Source organism: Anarhichas minor, unplaced genomic scaffold (assembly GCF_050575085.1).
Source record: "Anarhichas minor isolate MPS153535 unplaced genomic scaffold, ASM5057508v1 ptg000023l, whole genome shotgun sequence".
Lineage (NCBI taxonomy): Eukaryota > Metazoa > Chordata > Actinopteri > Perciformes > Anarhichadidae > Anarhichas > Anarhichas minor.
Window position 1 is genome coordinate 8,228,111 of NW_027466469.1, and position 20,886 is coordinate 8,248,996.

A 20,886-nucleotide genomic window follows, 5' to 3' on the forward strand; every position below is an offset into this window, starting at 1 on the left:
CTCTCTCTCCCCATCCCTTCGCTCTCTCCATCCTTTCTCTCTCCCTCTCCCTCCCTCTCTCTCTCTCTCTCTCCCCATCCCTTCGCTCTCTCCATCCTTTCTCTCTCCCTCTCCCTCCCTCTCTCTCTCTCGCTCTCTCGCTCCCCCTCAAGACTGTTTTAAAGTCTCTGCCAGACTTGGGCTCACACGCTATTTCCTGGATGCACGGAGGAATGGAAAGCTTCCAGCGCCTCTCTACCACCGACTCTCCCCTCACTGTGTGCCCGACGAGCGCTGCCTCCACCGCCGCAGCCGCAGGAGCGACGACGCGCCGTGTGGACCGTCGCTGCTAGTCTCCACCAACCCGCTCTCACCTCGCTGAACACACGCTCCTCCACAACCAGCGGTACCCGCGTGTTATGCTCATATCCGGGGATATCGGGTTTTTTTCGGAACGGAAAGACTCTTCACTGGACCTCTGAACATCTCTCCCCCCTCCACCACCACTGTGCCCGGTCTCCTTCTGCGCTCCGTCTCCGGCGCTGCTTTTTACGCAGCGAAGGCGTCGCTGAATCGCCCGAAAAAGGGAGAAACTCAACAGTTGTTGCGGCTTATTGTTTGCATGTCGACGTGCACATTACTGCCATGTGGAGGCTACTGCATTCGTGTTGTTGCTGCTGGTGGATTGTCTCACTCATTCTGCCTGCCTTCGTGCTCCTCCGGGCCGAGTGTCATCCTGGTAAGTTTCACACCCTCCAAGTCAAACACTGGGCTTGTTTGTTGCTCGTGCCCATGAAGGAATATGGTCATCACTGTGTTGTTGTCGGGACGGATCTCTAACAGGCTGATAGAATAAAGTCCGCTCATTGAATATCCTGTAACGGGGCACGACGATTGGAAACTGTCGGACACGCGAAAAGGCAGTTAGTGAGAGGATTAGTATGCAGCGGAGTGACCTGTTACAACCTCCTCATATCCAACTCGATCATAGGAGCGCGTGTCCCCTGCTTTCCTTCTCTCTGGAGGAACGCAGTGGTCCCTCTTTCCCCCCTTTAACTCGTTAAACAGCAATCAAACTAGGAAGGAAGATACAATGGTGTGGTTGAGATAGCTTTAAGTGAGCAGTAGGCAGGTTGGTAGTTGGGTCTGAGCTCTGTGTAGATGCAACGGGGAAGATGTGATGCCTTGTCAGCCAAAGCCGTTATCTCACCGCCTGAAGCAAGACAGCAGGGCTGTGAAGCCGCTTCACACACTCCGCTGCAAAACCCAGAAAACTGCATTTGAGGCTTAAATCTGTGCTGAGGAGGGGGCAGACCTCGTGCCTGTGTTCGGGTCGTAGACCCCTCAGAGGAGTTCCACCAACAATCAGATGTGGCTCTAAATACCCGCATGGCTGAGGAACACTTTGCATTTTTAATGGTGAGAAACCAAATGCTTTCTTTCTCTAATTGGGCTAATCTCCAGATATTACGTAATATAATTGAACTGTTTCCCACATTCATTTAGCAAAGGGAGCCCTCTGCTTGAATTACAGCTAAACCAGAGACCCCTGGACCCTGGACCCCTGTTTGGTCCAAAGCCTCAGGAGCCAACACCTGAAGAGGAAAAACACCTCTTCTGTTGCTTTTGACTGTCTGACAGTCAGGAGGAGGAATCTATTGTATCAAATTAGAAAATAAATCCAACAAATCAAGTTTGACCTTGACCACAGAGTCCACGTGCACTACATGTGGAAGAGCCAAGAGACGTCTCAGACACTTCCACGGGCTGTCCAGCCCTATCAGGGCTTAATGCGTGACAGTGATGTTCTTGTGTTCAATTAGATTCATATTATGTGCATATATGATCATATCTTACAAAGGACCTCCCTCTGTGAGCATCTTTGTCGTCCGATATGAATCATTATTGTTAGACAGTATTTAATAGACATATGGACATAAAATAAATATCCCAATATTTCGAACCAAATCCCTCTTTACTCTGTCATTGTTCTTGGCACGACTAATGGTGCTTCAGAGGATTCAATTACAAGACAAAATAAGCAAAGAGAATGATGGAGGTGTAATGTGGAGTGATAGTTTGTTTCACTCAGCAGAGCACACAGAGAAGCTCACAGATGTGATTCAGCTCGTAAAACAACTAAACGGTCCATTTAAAATGGAACCCAGCCTTCACACGACAATAAGAGAAACCCCCCCACACTGTCCGAGTGTGTCACGTCGGGAGGTTGACAGCATATTGATATGATACCCGGCTCTGCTCTCAGATTGGTGTGTTAGAGCGCCGTGAGCTTTACTAATTCCATTGGAACCCGTCTCGCATTGTGGACTCCTACTGGCCCCTCAACCCGCAGTCTGAGGGGCCACTAGAATGTGGACATTGTCTGAGCGTGTGTCGGAGCTGTCTGTAGATGTGACCCGCTAGTCGGACTGTATCAGCTGGCCTAGATTAGCTCTGGTGTTTTGTGAGCCTTAAGAGACGTCATTAAACACACAGAGTGAGAGTCGGAGAGCAGAAGATAATGCTGCCCTGTTGACCAATGAACACAGTCAGTGCTTTAACAAATCCATCCCAGAATGCCGTTCGGATTGATAGACAAATAGATAGACGATGAAATTTATGAAATGGTGCTTGTTAGATAATCAGGGGTTTTGTGCCGTGCCTCTCCACCCTCTCTATTTCTCATCTCGCATTTCTATCTGATCACAAATCTGGAGAGACATCATGTTGACTGAGTGGAGAAGTGAAAGAGAGAGCTGCTGGGAGAGAGGGATGTGCTGATGGATGGATGGAGGCTGAGGTAGACGGATGGAGAGCAGTCTGTCCCACAGGTTGAGAATTCATTTATTTGCAGTGAGGATAGTTTAGCTGGATGTTCTTCACAGACCAAATATTCAAAATGAATGAAACCAAATGGATCAATCCTTTTTTTAGTAAAGATGTCGTGGTTATTAATAAACTAGCTCATTAGCAGAGAGAACAGTCTGGTTTCAGTGTGTTAATTGAAAGGAAAAGTAACACATCGAACAGATACATTTAATGATTATATCAACAGTTTTTTTATTTAAAAAAAACGGGAAAAATAAATGAATAATCTGCCTGCTGTGAGACAGGGGCGGGGCTTCTTGCATGACAATCCTAATGTCAAAAGCAGCTGCACTTTGTCTTTTGAAAGATAACAAATTAAAGCAAAAATCTAAAAATATCATTTTGGGTTGGGGGAAAATCTATTTGAGTGAAACATAAACTAAGGAAATATAGCAAATAGCAATGAAGGAAAAGATGGACAGATATTCAGCTGCCTGCTTGTGATGCTTTAGCGACATGACGGAGATCTGTGAAAGTGGACATTGTCCCCAAAGGACAAATAATAATAATCTCTGTCTCTACTTGACCTCGTCTCTCTCCCCTCGGCTGGACCGCGTGTTGTCATGATAGTGGAGCCCGAGGTGGCTGCTTCATGTTAACGGCTGGCAGATGATGTAGAAACAGAGATGAGTGTGCTTCATCATCCGCAGGCTCTCAGCGCTGCTCTGCTTACCTCCGGCCTGCTCCTCTTTTCTATTAATAAGACTCTTATCCAGGAGATCGCTTTGGAAAAGCGCAGCAAAAGGCAAGATCGGCTTTCCGTAAAAAAACACGTCACCCGTGGGCCACATGCAAATGTGGATGGTTTTGGTGGCCGATGATGTATAATCAGCTGTATGTGGTGTACTGGACCTGCTCTGTGTGGAGTGAAGATAATAAGGGGGAGGTTCTGAACAGATTCTCTCTTGTGCCGTGTCACAGATGGTCTTTCTGTGAAATACAGCCATACATACAAATACATCCAGACATTTAGCATGTTGGTTCATTCTGCAGTTGTATTGAGTCCTCAATTGTTTATTTTTCTTCAAAAGAAAAGAAAAACAACGACACCCCTCTGACAGTGTCGTTATTCCAACTTGTTTCCAATACAAATCAGCTGGTAAAAGAAAAAAAACTAACAAACAAGATAATCATACTAATGAGAAAAATTAGGATTTAGATTTATGAATAAGATCCCATCAGGAATACAGGATAAAGGAGATGCTTGGCTGTGCTGATGTGATGTGAAGAATATTGATGAAGAGATATGCGGTTATGATCAGGTTCAGCAGTGTTACTGTGTGTCTGGTAAACCCCATCTCTCATCCCCCTCATGTATGTTGTTTCCTGCTCTTGTGATCAAAGTAAGTTTAAAGAACTTAGCTTTCATTGGTTCGTTCATTAGACCTGAGTGAACTGTGGTAAAGATTCTCACTCCCTTACAGATTAACAAACCACACACGTTGGAAAAAGCCCTAGAAAGAGCAGCTCTGGGCCCCGTGAGAAAGGTGCCAGTGATTTATCTCACTTCATGTACATGCACTTTTGCATCTTTGAAGCGGCTCCCTGTGATTTCCTCAGCGTGGAGGCTCGGACGTCCGCAGTCACGGCCTCAGCTCTGAGCTGTAGGTTTGGAGGGGCATGGGTAAGCGCTTCATCCTCGGAGCTTTCCAAGAGTAGGATGCATTGTTTTCTCCGGAGTCCACCTGAATAATGTCATACCTCGCTGCAGAGCAACACCGGTAATGATTCAGCCAAGTGCCTGTAGAAATACAGGGAGATTGTGCCACGCTGTCGTGTCTGCACCAGTGACCCGACTGCTGCCAACACGCCCCCAGTCGCCCACATAATGGCCGGTTTGCAGCCATGCAAACATCTGTTTTTTTGGGGGTCTGGAAAGCTCAGAACATCCCCGCGGGGCGTCCGCTAGCTGACACAGAGCATCACTTTCCCTTTTCCGTCTGTGGCGTGCGGTGTCAGCGTCGAGGCATCACGCCGCTGTCACTGCGCTGCACTTCAGCCCTGGGTTAACCAAACACACAAGAGAGACGGAGAAAGACAAGAAAAGGGAGAAGACAGAGGAGACAGAAAGAGATGTCTGGCCTTCAATCTATCGCTCTCTGCTGTGAACATGAATGGGCCCCGTCGCTCCTGGCCAGGAGGAAAAACAGAACAGTCATTGTAATCTCACAACAAGCGCCTGAGCTAGCACATGTTTTCACCCCCACAAACGCACAAACCCTCCTTCCATCTATCGCTGTCTCTTTCCTCCCCTGCTCTTTTTAATGCACCCTTCTTTTCTCTGCTCTGAGTGTGTATGCGCATACACATGCACCTTCCCTGCTTCTCTTAAATCCAGGAACAAATGAGACAAGTGGGTTTGTTAACCATTCTAAGCAGGTCTCTGTGTCACAAACCTTTTCTCTGAGCCTTTTTGTCGCAGCGATACGGGGAGAAGGTTGACATTTAGGGAAGGGATTGGATATGCTTCGTGGCCCTCGGTTGCCAACATTATCATCATCATCATCTCAGTGCTCGGCGAGCTATTATCCGGCCTCCGCTGTGGCCGGGAAAGCGCTTGCACGTCGGCTCGCGGGTCACTTTATCAGTCAGCGAGGGGCCTGTCAACACCGTCCCGGCTTTGCTTAATAGATTGATTAAAAGATAGGGCGTCATGTTTGTGTGTGTGAATGTAAGATGCAGCGGGGGTGGGAGGGGTGGCGGCAGCCAGTTATCCATGTAGGATGCTGTTTGGTAGCTGTCGCCGTGTCATTAGGAGGGAGCTGCCTGAGCGAGAGGGACCGGGAAGCAGATAAATGGAGGAAGAAGAAAACATCCTTTCTATCGGGCTATTGATTTTTAGCGGGAAATGATGCTGTTTTGTTGCACAAAGGGGGAACTAAAGATAAATAGGTCTGATAATGATAACAATAGTAATGATGATATTAAGTGCCGGGGCGCTAATGATATCTCAGGAACACCATGAGCGAAGCCGAGCACAGAGCGTCGCCTTATTTTGTTTTTCGATCAGCGTTTCCGCTCAGCTGAGCGTGCCTGTTAGCTTTTTAATCTGTTTCTCATCAGAATTTTTTTTATGAATTCATAAGCTCGTGGCCCCACAGTGCAGCGTGAAAAAGGAGGAGAGTGGGAGAGATGGAGCTGTCTGGCCTCCTCCTCATGCCGGGCCCCGCTTCTCTCAGACGTAATGGGTTGCTGAAAGTAAAGCGCTCTTCAACCACCACCAGGCTTTCACTTATCTCCGTGTCTCCATTGTTCCACTTCATTGTTTTAATCAAGTCCAGAGCCGGATTATTTGGAGGAGAGAGGGGGTGTTCCCCTATCATTTTCTGGAGGGTGCCTCCTGAAATTTTAGCTCAGTCAGGCCTGTGACAGCATCGCCCCCCCCCATCTCTCTCCACTGTTCTCGTTCTGTTCATTCTGCTTTGCTAAGTCTTGTTTGCTTCCGGCAGGGTTTTCGTGTTGGCTGCCATGTTTTCTGCTTCCCTACGCCATTATCCCCATCATGCCTCTGAAGCAGGCGTTTTATGCGACTGACTAATGCTTTTGGAAAAAGCCTGGATCCTGCATCAAACAAACTTTGAAGTAGTCTCTTTCCACGGTAGCTCCAGCCGCATAGTCTTTAAAGAGAACCAGCAGCAGATCACGCTGCACTGCTTGCGTGACGGATTTGTACTCATCAATGAGTTTGACATTTCTCTCAGCTAGGCAACAAGACCTGTCTATCAAACTCAAATATTTTTTTGGGAACCACCCAAATGTGTTCATAGCTCTGAGTACAGACAAATCACAAGTACTTAACAGTGGCATTGAATGTCTGGGTACATTCGTGATCTTGGTTCACTTATCTGATCAAAAAGGTTTGCCGATTTCAGATGTTTTAGTTCGATACAATTCTTGTCCAATCGATGCTTATTACACATCCAGCAGACACACATTTCTAACTCTGGTTTGGTCTCCACCTCCTCCTAACAAAGTGCCGGGCTCTTTAGCTGCTCAATGCTGCACTATTAAGGCCCTATGAAATCTGCTTTCCACAATGCATTTTCCCATTTAAATTTTTGTGAATTCTGTGTTTTAGGATCCAATCAAATTTTTCATTAGAAAAGTAACTAACCATAATAGTGAATGTTGCCCCATTTTCAATTATTTTGTAAATAAAGTGCTCTAAATGAAGCTGTTGGTGTCTAATTCCTCAGTTCTTTGGATAACTTAAGAGGCTGTGTGAGCCCCTCCCCTTGGTAAAACACCAACACAGAGAGCAAAGGACAGAAGCACCGGGCCCCGAACATAACGGCACTTTTTTTCTCTGTATTCAGCTTAGCTGCTGTGACAAAATGCTCACAATAGAAGGGAAAACCATGAATTTCCCTAAATTCCATGATATTTTGCGTTTTACAGTCGATTCCTTTTTTATTATCACATTCTGCCACTCCGTCAGTGGTTTCCACATCACAGAAATCACATGGCCCTTCATTAGTGCCCCATCCACAGCCATCGCTAACTGTGTACAGTGGGTTCACCAGTTTTTCCTCACTGAGAGCAGCTGTCTGCTGCAGCTGGAGGTTGAGGGTGAACTTTCCTGCCTGGAGAACCAAGACAAACAGCAGGGTCGGATGATAACTGTGGCTTTGTCGCCACAAAACACCCCTTTAAAGTATCAGTCTTTTGATGCGTTGTTGAGAAATATGTTTGTGTTTGTCAAAGTAAGGAATCAGAAACAGTACAGGTTGGGTATTGTTAGCAAAACTCCAGTACCTTATTGACACCAGTATAAAACTAAATGGAGCGTAACCCAGCCCTACGGGCAACAACTACAGAGTTAACGATTAGTTGAATGTACTTCTGGCAAAAAGAGCCCGTGCACTTCTTTTGTCTTCATTGCTTCTTGGTGAACCAATAACTGCTGCAAGACAGCCTGGCAGGCTGCGGTTGCGTGCAGGCAGAAACACAACACAGAGAGGGGAAAAACAAAGAGAAGAGAGAAAGAGACAGAGACAGCACGAGATGCTGATGAGAGTGGAGAGGTGTACGCAGCCAAGCCCTTTTTTTCTATTTTGCTAAGCGGGATGCCAGGGGAGCTTGTGTGTCACTGTGCCGGGCCGCTGTGTGTTAAAAGGAGCTTAGACTGACAGGCTGTCCACCGGCATGGAGGCTGACGAGCCTAACCGACGGCGACACCAAACAAACACCGGGAGGTGAGACAAGAAGGAGATGAGATGGGAAAACAAATGGACACGACAAAAGCCAGAGAGAGACTGCACTCCCTCCCCCCCAACATCCAAACTGGTGACACGGCCAGTCGTTTCACAAGCTGTAAGATGCAGTTTGATGGGATATTCCTGACAGAGAGGTGGCAGACGGTCGCCAGGTGGTGGTTCTTTTGGCCACGGGCCGCCCCCCCCCCCCCTCTTCCACCACCTTGGCACATGTCAGGACTTTCAGACACTTTGTGTTCTTTTGTCAGGCTCGATAGGTGGCCATTCACTCCGGAGCTGTGACAGCTCGCCGATACACCAGTGAAAGGTGTAGATGGGTGTTCCTGCCATTTCCCACAACGTTGTCTCATTTTGAATGTTGAAATGCACTTGACTCGACTTCCATCAGTCATCCCTGCTGACAGAGGAATGGAAGCAGCTGCTTTCTCCGTGAGAAAGGTGAAAGAAATGTCCCCACTTTACTATGATATTGGTGTGTCAGTCAGACAACGGTCCTCATGTTTTACTGAACAGCCCAGCAAGCCTTTCCCTCACCTCCTCCTCCTCTTCCTCTGGGCCCACTACCTCTCTCCTCTCTGGCCTTTTTCTGCAGTTTTTTATTTCTCTTTGACCTTCCACTGTTCATGTCTCCATTCTTCCCCTATAGTTTTTCTCTTTTTATTTCGTTCTTTCATTTCATCTTGTCATCCCTTTGGCTCCTCTTCCTCTCCTTTGCATTCTTTTTTCCATTTTTTGGCCATTCTTCTCCCCACATTCTCTTTTTCATTCTGTCTTTGTAGTACATCCACTCATTCTATTCTTCAAAACAGCTTCTTTTGTTCTACCCTTTTCTTTTCCTCCTTTGTCGTTCCCTTCATACCTTCTGCCCTCCATTTATCCTTTTATTTTCTTTGTGTTTATAATAATGTTGCTCTCTCTACTACTAAACCCAGAGTTTGTACTACTACTTGTTTTCTTTTCGTCTCTCCTGTCCTTTCCGTTCTTTCGATCATTCCTTCCTGTTCATACAGCAGCATTTGGTTCTCTTGCTGGCCCCCTGGGTTTCTCTCCTTTCTGGTCACAATAACATGCTTCTGTAACCACGGATTATTATTCTGAACACAGCCCAAACTAATGGCCATAAAGTTAAATCCCATTTTTCACCAGAATGGAAAAACACACACACACACACACACACACACTTATTTTACAGTTGTTAAGTGCTCACAAGGTAGCGTTTGCTGTAAAAGTCATTAATTAATAAAGCAATGGAAATTAAGATTCTGGAGGAATCTCAACGTCGGCGTCAAGATGCAAAGGGTTGGACACATAAGGACACCTTTTAAAATCTCCTCCTTAGCTGTTAATGAGGAAATAAATATGATATCATTTTATGAAGATAAAGGGCCACCACTGGCTTAGACACAGAGACTGAGAGGAAACCAAGCTCTGGCTATTTACAGCCTGCATCTCATCTCATTCATTTCCCATCAGCGATGATCGTCTTTTACTCAGCAGGTTAATTGCTGTATCTTAAGCAACCACATGTTCACACAAGTGGGAAGCAAATACAGGAGAACGTAGATGTTAGACCTTAAGACAAGTTCTCCCATTATGAGTATGACTCAATAATTTACTTTGACATCCACCGGGTCTCAGTCTGGGACACATTTGAAAGATGTGGGAGTTCATCAGGCAGCAAGGTCTAATGAAATGATGCTAATGAGTTACATCATTGGAGGTGAAGGATCTTGATCTATAGTAGGGACTGGGGAGTAAAAGCTTCTGCTCCTCCCAGGTCCATCAATCTGTTGTGGTTCTGTTGGCAACATGGCTCTAGTGATGGAAAAGTCAATCAGTACACCACTTGGGTCCAGGCCGAAATCATTTGTAGATATCAGCTTCATTTTGATGAAATTTGGTGCAAACATTCGTGGTCCCCAGAGAATAAATCCCACTGACTTTGGTGGAGCCCAGACTTTGGTCCTTTTGACAGCAAATGGATTCAATTTCAATTCAATTCAATTTATTTGTATTGGCCAAAATAACATTTAATTCAGACGTTCAAGTTCCCCATGGGATACATTGTAATCACTTTGGCAATATACTTTTAATTTAGCTCCATCATCAGTTATATATTTGGAATATATTTTTGTCTATGAACTAATGTAGTTTATAATAGATTTGTTCTTGACTGTCCTTGTCATAACTCATCACTCTACAATGTATAAAACTCTTGAGTTGCCTTCTCCCAACATCATTTTTAAATGTGTACGTTTCAATTACATTGGTACCTTTCTCCTCTAATTATCAATGGAGACACTCTGTAAAGCTCTTTTTTCGGTTTCTACAGTCTCTAAGTCAATAGGTAGGAACGCCTTTGTGTTTAAAGCTCACTCTGATTGGAACAATCGCCTCAAAAATGAGCTGTCTTATTAAAGGATCAGTTATGCATGTCCACAATGACATCTCTATAATTATGTCTTATGACTTTATTACTTAATGCTATCACTGACATTAATGCTTTTCTATAACCCATGAAACCCATTTTCATGCTCTGCTGGAGTATGACCTCCAGATGTTGTATGTCTTATTATTTAATTTATAATTTTTTTAATTTTTAAGTTGTGATATTTAGTATCGTTCATTTGTCTTATTGTTGTTTAGATTTTTGCCAAATGTTTTGTCTAATTGTGCTTGTATTGTAAAATCGTCATTGAGGACCCTCTCGATACGAGATGGTACATCTCAAGGGTTTTTTCCTAATAAAGGATTTCCATTAATACCTGCAAAACTACATTACAGACATTACAGACATTTAGCAGATGCTTTTATCCAAAGCGACTTACAATAAGTGTATTAAACATCGGTTTTCAAGAGAACTACTAGTCACCAGAAGTCATAAGTGCATCTCCTTTGTTAAACAAGAATCGAAGAGCATAAACCAGAGCAAACGTACAGTGCAGAAATAAACTAATACGAATACAATAAGTGCAACAAACTAATACGAATACAATAAGTGCAACAAACTAATACGAATACAATAAGTGCAACAAACTAATACGAATACAATAAGTGCAACAAACTAATACGAATACAATAAGTGCAACAAACTAATACGAATACAATAAGTGCAACAAACTAATACGAATACAATAAGTGCAACAAACTAATACGAATACAATAAGTGCAACAAACTAATACGAATACAGTAAGTGCAACAAACTAATACGAATACAGTAAGTGCAACAAACTAATACGAATACAATAAGTGCAACAAACTAATACGAATACAATAAGTGCAACAAACTAATACGAATACAATAAGTGCAACAAACTAATACGAATACAATAAGTGCAACAAACTAATACGAATACAATAAGTGCAACAAACTAATACGAATACAATAAGTGCAACAAACTAATACGAATACAATAACTGCAACAAACTAATACGAATACAATAAGTGCAACAAACTAATACGAATACAATAAGTGCAACAAACTAATACGAATACAATAACTGCAACAAACTAATACGAATACAATAAGTGCAACAAACTAATACGAATACAATAAGTGCAACAAACTAATACGAATACAGTAAGTGCAACAAACTAATACGAATACAGTAAGTGCAACAAACTAATACGAATACAGTAAGTGCAACAAACTAATACGAATACAGTAAGTGCAACAAACTAATACGAATACAATAAGTGCAACAAACTAATACGAATACAGTAAGTGCAACAAACTAATACGAATACAGTAAGTGCAACAAACTAATACGAATACAATAAGTGCAACAAACTAATACGAATACAGTAAGTGCAACAAACTAATACGAATACAATAAGTGCAACAAACTAATACGAATACAGTAAGTGCAACAAACTAATACGAATACAGTAAGTGCAACAAACTAATACGAATACAATAAGTGCAACAAACTAATACGAATACAGTAAGTGCAACAAACTAATACGAATACAATAAGTGCAACAAACTAATACGAATACAGTAAGTGCAACAAACTAATACGAATACAGTAAGTGCAACAAACTAATACGAATACAGTAAGTGCAACAAACTAATACGAATACAATAAGTGCAACAAACTAATACGAATACAATAAGTGCAACAAACTAATACGAATACAGTAAGTGCAACAAACTAATACGAATACAATAAGTGCAACAAACTAATACGAATACAGTAAGTGCAACAAACTAATACGAATACAGTAAGTGCAACAAACTAATACGAATACAATAAGTGCAACAAACTAATACGAATACAGTAAGTGCAACAAACTAATACGAATACAATAAGTGCAACAAACTAATACGAATACAGTAAGTGCAACAAACTAATACGAATACAGTAAGTGCAACAAACTAATACGAATACAATAAGTGCAACAAACTAATACGAATACAGTAAGTGCAACAAACTAATACGAATACAATAAGTGCAACAAACTAATACGAATACAGTAAGTGCAACAAACTAATACGAATACAGTAAGTGCAACAAACTAATACGAATACAATAAGTGCAACAAACTAATACGAATACAATAAGTGCAACAAACTAATACGAATACAGTAAGTGCAACAAACTAATACGAATACAATAAGTGCAACAAACTAATACGAATACAGTAAGTGCAACAAACTAATACGAATACAGTAAGTGCAACAAACTAATACGAATACAATAAGTGCAACAAACTAATACGAATACAATAAGTGCAACAAACTAATACGAATACAATAAGTGCAACAAACTAATACGAATACAGTAAGTGCAACAAACTAATACGAATACAATAAGTGCAACAAACTAATACGAATACAATAAGTGCAACAAACTAATACGAATACAATAAGTGCAACAAACTAATACGAATACAGTAAGTGCAACAAACTAATACGAATACAGTAAGTGCAACAAACTAATACGAATACAATAAGTGCAACAAACTAATACGAATACAGTAAGTGCAACAAACTAATACGAATACAATAAGTGCAACAAACTAATACGAATACAATAAGTGCAACAAACTAATACGAATACAATAAGTGCAACAAACTAATACGAATACAATAAGTGCAACAAACTAATACGAATACAATAAGTGCAACAAACTAATACGAATACAATAAGTGCAACAAACTAATACGAATACAATAAGTGCAACAAACTAATACGAATACAATAAGTGCAACAAACTAATACGAATACAATAAGTGCAACAAACTAATACGAATACAATAAGTGCAACAAACTAATACGAATACAATAAGTGCAACAAACTAATACGAATACAATAAGTGCTAAGTGGAAGGCTCAGTGTAGCACTAATCCCATTCCCATTAGCCTTAACATGCCAACACGAGAAATAAAGATGGCGGCCGTTCCTGCTGGACATTAGCACGTAAACATGCTCAGTGTGAGTATGTTAGCACTGTGATGTAAACATTTAACCCCAAGCACTGCTGCTAGCGGGGCTGTAGACTCTTACCATAGATGGAAGTATGGGTGCTGAGGAGATGGCAGCAGCCCCTAAAATCTGGCATTATAAAAACCATCAATTGATTGATATAATGTTTTCGTCTTTCTTACTGGGACATAGGCTATATGTACTGTGGCTAGAAAAAGGCAGGATTTGTTTGTTTATTGTCATATTTATTAGTACATTATTATATTTCCTACTCTGTGGACTCAGCCAGTCAGACTTTTTGTATCACGGCGCAAACAGAATAACGACATCAGGGCACCGATCATCCTGAGAGACAGAAGTGGAGACCTGATACACAAACTCCCTGTGATCATGTAACGCTGTATAATTCTGTGGTTTATCACGAAAGTGTACTACACTGCAGACTGAGGTCTCTGAAAACAGAAACAAACAGAGTGACAGCTGACTCATGAGAACGGGTCCAACGTGGGTTGAATGCATCGGCAGGCCCATGTTAAATACGCTGTGGTTTCACATGCGATAAACGGATGAAAACATAGCTGAAATAACTACATTATGATGCCGATTTGAAAATGAATCAGAATTCATGCTTTGTAAAGGGCTGTTTGCAAGACGACAAGCGAACAACTTAGAGTTGAATGGAGTTTGGATCAATCCGTGCTAGGCTATGCTAACTTTGTAGCTAGATAACATCATCTAGGTATAAATAAGGCAGCGATGTCATTGTTAATACCGTAGACATGGTTTACACATATACAGAATTATGTCCGGTCTCTGTGACCACAGACAGACACAATATTTCTGAGAATTATTTTTTTCCCCCGCCCCCTCCACCAATATCACATAAGCAGCTCCCAAATAAAAGTCAATGCCTGTACCCCAATCTCATGGCTGCACATGATTGATCAGATATTTACAAAGGGAGCACAAACCTTCTCTTCAGCTCAGTTCTTCTGGTGTTGTGCACAGCTTCATCGAGCCACTCAACTGGGATCTGTTCAGAGTCAATGCACCAGCGTCAGCCCAGTGAGATGAAGTAGTACATGTATATATGTGGCACTGTTTCTAGCTCATTATTGACCATTAATGATTGCTTCAGGAGTTAAGATTTAGGTGTTGATTTAACTTGAATGTTTGAATGTATTATACGATATAACATGCATTAATAGAATTTTGAGGAAAATTCACAAACAACACTGCAATTAAATGTTTGATAAATGTAAATATACAACATATGTTTTCACATAAAGAAAGATAAAATACAAAATAAAACTGTTAAAAGACACCAGACAATTAGTCAAAAAGTGCATTTCTCAATCTATACACAGTAAACTGATCGTGCCTTAGACCTTGGGCTGCTCACAAGTCTTACGTTTCTTATTGGATTTGTTTTGTTAGCAGTTGTCCTCTACTTCCAGACTTTTTTCCTAAGCAGTGCTAAACACATCGTGGATCATTGTCTGTTTTCGGCCAGGACTGGTTTCAAGCCTGGATTTCCACTCCCTTCCTCCTGTGTAGGCAGTGGAAATAAAGGCAGTGAATAAAGAACAGAGAGAGAAAAAAATCCCTGCATGCCAAGAAGTGTTGTGTCACACACCGAGCGCAGAACAGTGCAGAGCCCTCCTCATTAAATTCTTGCAGTGGCGTTGGTTTTTCCACTTTAATGCTTGGGAGATCCTGGCTTCCTCCTCAGAGAGAGAGATGGGCACTTGGGGGCCACCGAGACAAGAGCATAGCCCAATTTGTCTTAGTTCCAGGGGGAGGTGCTTTAAACAGCAATACTATCTCTTCTTTCTTAATCTCTAGTGACCTCACCCTCGATCTTACATCTCTGTTGTGCTGTAAGATTCTCTGGTCTTTGGTGCTCGGTCCTGTACCAGCTGTCTTATTTGACTTTATGTTGACTGTGTTTGTCTCTCAATCTCCAAGCCAATTCTCCCCCTGACCCCATGTGAGAGAATGGTGGTGGAGGAGTTTACTTTCCTCTGTAAAGTTCCTTAGGCCCTTGTGTTGTCATGGATTAACATGGAGACATTTGACAACACGTGACTTACTGGTGGAAACAGAAATGACTATGTCAGATTATTTTTGATCCAGTTGGGGATATCACCATGTATACCAAATCCCATAGCAATCCATCCAATAGTTGTCAAGACATTTTGCTATTAACTAAACATGTCAACAATACAGTGGTGCGAAATGGGAAGTCAGAGGAGTGTCAAAGTATATCATCTGGGAACCATGAATCCGTACAAACCTGTGAGCCTGTCCAGATGTTGAGCTATTTCGTCCCAGAATAAATAGCTTTACGCTACTGGTAGCACAAGATCCAAAGTCATCAGGGTTCCTTCTCTATGGAATCTGATGTCTGTATCACGTTTCATGGCGATCTATCCAGCAGTTGAGATATTTCAGTTACTGCAGACCAGACCAGAACACCATCCCTAGAGCCACACTTCTAGCCTAATAAGAGCTGGCTGTTCAACATGGACTGAACATGCAACGATTCATTTGAAAAGAAATGATCTTGCTTCTTGCAAAGAGAAGTGAGAGAGTTAAGATCGTGACAGAGGAGAAAGGCTCCACCTGCAGAGAGGGGAAGTCAGGCATGAATCCTGTCAGTTACATGGACATGCCATGGTTCCGCTAAACAACGGGTTTGAAGTTCTAATAGCAACTTTGACTTTTCCTATAATGCAGTCACACTCCAGTTATCAAGGACGTCTCACTCCCTGTAATCACTTCCACCTGTCCTTCCACCAGATACATATGGACAGAAACAGTAGACCCTGACGGGTAACCCAGCAATTTGCAGATTCAAATATAGAGTTACAGTTATGACACTTCACCAACAATATTACTGCAAGCAATTTCAACATATAATGTGGTTTACTGTAGCAAAGCATTTTCACAAATTGTCAGTGACTGTGGCCACTGAACAATCAGCTAAGAGGATACATTTTACCGTTAAATCAGATTAACTGGTTTGTTCAAGACAAGTAAACCTTCAATCTGACTGTGATTTGATTTTTGCAGATAAATCATTTAAGTCTCGGGATGTCACCATACCAAAGGTTTAGGAGACGATACCAATACCAGTGAATTGCCATGATGTTTGCTACCCAATTTAAAAAAACAACAATGAATCACATATACTTCAACATACACTCCTTTATCACCGTTCGCATACTGGTTTCAAAATAATTAGTAATTAACTCCTTTTGATCTGCATCAAGCTTCCTACCCGAAACTACATTTTACAAGATTACGTTTGAACACATCATGATTATGTTCTTATTTAACTTCGCACAATACAAATCTTTACTGGCTAGAGCTTGAACGCATCATAATGTAACTCAATGTCTCCTATGTACGTTATCTCTGTTATTCAGCCAAGCAGCACTGCTGCTCACCAGTTGCAACAGCTAACATCATCTAGCTCTCCTCCTGCCGATTTCAACATGGATGTGTTGTTCACAATGTAGAATTATCAGGCAAATGTTCTATCGTCCCCGGGACACGGTTAGTCTCGAGCCCTGATCCACGTTACCTGTGGTACCTGCAGTGCTGTAGAAAAACGAGCACCATCAGGTTTTCTGAAGTTTGGCATCAGACCATACATCGGTCTGTGCCACTGTATCTTCTTTTCATTTTTACTTTAAGCAATAGCAATTTTAGAATGACATTGATTGATTCAGGCACTATAGTAACTTGTAAGATGCAGTTTCAGAGTGTTTGGTTGGATATCATTGTAAAGTGAACATTTCAGGTTTGACTATATTTTAAGAGATGGCTTTAGCCTCAGCCTGACACGGGCATTTGTTAGCATTTGTGACATGGTTAAATGAGTGATTGATTGATTGCTTAAATTATTCAATAGATTTTGCAGAGAGATATTATCTTGCGCTCTGTGTGAGGAGAACATGTTAGGTGGATGATGGATGGAGAGGTCTTGTCTTGCCCTCTGTGAGTGCATGGCTGCTGAATTTAAGATTTGCGGAGGAGGCCACTTTGTTGATGTTCAACAGATGGGGTTCACTATTATCACCTCTGGGTGCAGAGGATTCCACTCAAGCTTTCTCAGCCCCTGTCACTCTTTCTTCCGTTGTTTCTCTGAGTGAAGTTTTCTATCATGCATTAAGATATTCTTCTTTTTAACTTCCCCTCTCCATCTTCGCCTCCCCTCTGTTTGCTGAAACTGGAGTAAGGACAGAGAGGGAGAGGAGGTTTTCACTGTTGGATTGGGTGAAGCCTTCCCCCATTCCTCATTGCTAGACAAGCACCCGTGTTCCACCTGAAACGCCTTTGGATTTACGCCGCAAACTGCATCCATCTTTCTTCTGTTAATCACCTCGGGCTGGGCGCTCCAGCTCGCCACGTCCCCAGGCCGATGGATGACCCGCAGGGGAAATCGAATGGAAATCAGCCAAGCCTGACGCTCCTGAAGTACTTTCTAGGTTCCACACTGAGAGAGAAAGAATAGGACAGCAACCTAATTCAGTGTCTAAAAGAAGTCAGAAAACTGCTTTTGCTGCTAATAAATACATCTTATTTCTTCCAGATGTTTGTTTAATCTGGAGTCTCTTGAAAAAATTGAATTTGGCTCTTGAACACACTTTTTTCATTCAGATCTGCAATTAATTAATTAGCATGTAAAATTTTCGAAAACAGTACGAATGCCAAAGTAACTAGAGATATGTGTTGTCTACAATTATCTTCATGAGTTTGGCCAACAGCTCAAAGACAGTGAAGGGATTCCATATTTAATTGATGGCATTTAAGGTTGAAAAATATTTAATTAATTAATGAACTTATTATGTGATTGATTAAGCCTTCATTTCATTTCTTTTTTTACTATCATACAGTACACCTGTGGCCAAAAGGTCTTTTTTTTTTTTTTTTTTTTTTGAAGTGTACGCCGTGACACACTTTTATAGGAGTACAAAGTTAAATTGGTGGAGCAGTCTTTGAAAACTAGATCAGGGTCCCTCCACAACTGATATTGTAGTTTAGTGGTTCATATTCAGAAAGATAGAAAAGTAACGTGCAAGTGATTCATTTACTACAAACCAACTGACAGACACTGAATCTGGGGCATTCAGGAGAGAGGGACCCCTGGGGGTCTGGGGCCCTGAGGCAGTTTCTCGCTTTGTCTGGTTAGTAATCCAGCCTTTGTTCCACCAATCGGTTTGCCAGTAATTCAAGAAAACCAGATACCGGGAAAACCAATCATGTTTTTGGATATCTGGGCTTTGGAACGACCTGCCTGAGGAGAATCACTCATCTCTTTTAAATCACTTCTTAAAACACATTTTTACAGACTGGCTTTTATGTGATGTCGTCGCTTTTCTGTTTTATTTCAGTTTTATTTTAATTTGTGGATTTTACTATATATATATATATATTATATGCAAAAGTGCAATAACATTTGGTTTGTAAACACTTTAAACAAATAAGGTTCTTTTTAATTAACAGCAGTATTCCCTTTACACAGTAGCAGTTAAAATATTTCTTGTATATTATATATATTTTATGAAATCAACACAACAAAAAAAGCAATGTGTGTTGAAATAATATTCTATGAATAATTTAAGCCACTATAATTGAATCGAAACTCTTCCCCAGATTGGACTGCTTAGTACGTGTTGTGGAAGTCCCAGATATCAGGAAACTAAACGCCGTCATGTCTGGTTCATAACAGTCCGGAGGAGCTCCGTGGATTTCATCAAGCTGTGTTCACTGTCTAGTGAGCCACACGTCGGCTGTTTACTACAGCTGTATGAACACTAAATAACTGATTTGGCTGTGATTTAACTGCATTAAAGGGACAAAAAGGGACTCCGAAATAACTACGTAATGATGCCGATTTGTAAAAAGTCTGAATTCATGTTTTGTTAGTTTTATCCACAAGACGACAAGAAAATAACGTTTAAAATACTTGTTTTCTCAATGGAGTCTGGATCGATCGGTGCTAGGCTAAGCTAACATTGTAGCAGCTCCATCAACACTCAACATAACGTCACATAGGCGTAAATACGGCAGCGTCTATTCATTGTTTGTACCATATGGTTTACACACACACATGTATACACATAGTTTGGTCCGGTCTCTGTTGATATGAGGTATCGTAGAGCTCTGGGTGAACACAGACGGCTACAGTATGTGTTTCCTGATTCAACATCAGGACGTCAGTGATGACAGGGGGAGCATCTCAACGCTGATAGGCTATCGCACCGCAGCGCCCACCCCAAATGCTCTCATTGGTTGAGACGCGTGATGATGCCCATCCCAAGCCAGTCCTGATCAACATCCCGCCCCTCCTGTGACCCATGGTCTGTCTGTCTGTGTATTCAGAGCCAGTGAGCAACGGACTTTCAAAATAATAATAATAATAAACAAAACTGCGTTAACGCACAAGTTAAGGTTAACCAGTGCTATTTTAGTTTTCACAACAGTAGACAATGCCTGTGCTAGCTGAAGGTCTTACATTGCTGTAGTAGTATAGATGTAAACATAACATACCCTTACATTAGGTGTGGCACTTTGGACACAGGGGACTGTGGTTCATGTCCGGTTTCTTGCCAACCAGATTCAGCAAAATCCACAAATTAAAATAAAACTGAAATAAAACAGAAAAGCGACGACATCACATAAAAGCCAGTCTGTAAAATGTATTTTTAACCATGACGTGACCTTTCCATAGCCTTAAAGTAGTCTTAGATGCCCAAACCGAACCTTAACCATAGAGGTGCAGACCGGTAACCATTCCTATGTGCCACCATAAAACAATGTCATCAGTCAACATACAACAGTTCCTGTTGTATGTGTCATTTTGCGACAACAAAATTGTGTGCTCCTATTAGAAAGAGTTAGTCTGGAGCCCTGATACTAGGACTTGTGGTATTAAGTCACTTGTTAAAGGGGGGAATTTAGTCATTAACCCCCAAACATATGCTTCATGTTTCCTGGATAAGACACACTGATGACCAAAAACAGACAGCTGTAGAATCAAATAGCAGATGTTAGTTTGTCTGCGATATTCCCGCTGGATACAGTTTCACCCTCTAAATGTATATAGTATACCCTGAGTAGTTGTCACACATTTAGCTGTGAGGAAACCCTGATGGGGATGTCTCAGTCCTGGTTTGAGTCCTCCTTCGCTCATCTGGTGTGTGTTTCAGTAATTCACTGATCATTTTCCCAAACCCATCTCATTAGCAAAAGATCATGTGAACGATCCAAATAATATTCAAACAGGTTGCAATCACAACCTAGATGTGTGTGTTCTTTCCTCCTTTCTTTGGTGTGTGCTCTTTGGTTTAGGAGTGGTGGAGGAAAGTAAATCAGCACTG

At 41.8% G+C, this 20,886-nt stretch overlaps 1 protein-coding gene across 1 annotated transcript in view; it reads left to right on the forward strand.

Moving 5' to 3' along the window:
- Positions 1–624: 624 nt before the first annotated feature.
- The window catches only part of LOC142955279 (receptor-type tyrosine-protein phosphatase gamma-like), a 542,528-nt gene continuing 522,266 nt past the window's right edge, over positions 625–20,886 (forward strand). The window contains exon 1 of the mRNA XM_076096741.1: positions 625–718. Within this exon, the coding sequence (XP_075952856.1) occupies positions 625–718 (94 nt within the window). The remainder of the gene's footprint in view (positions 719–20,886) is intronic.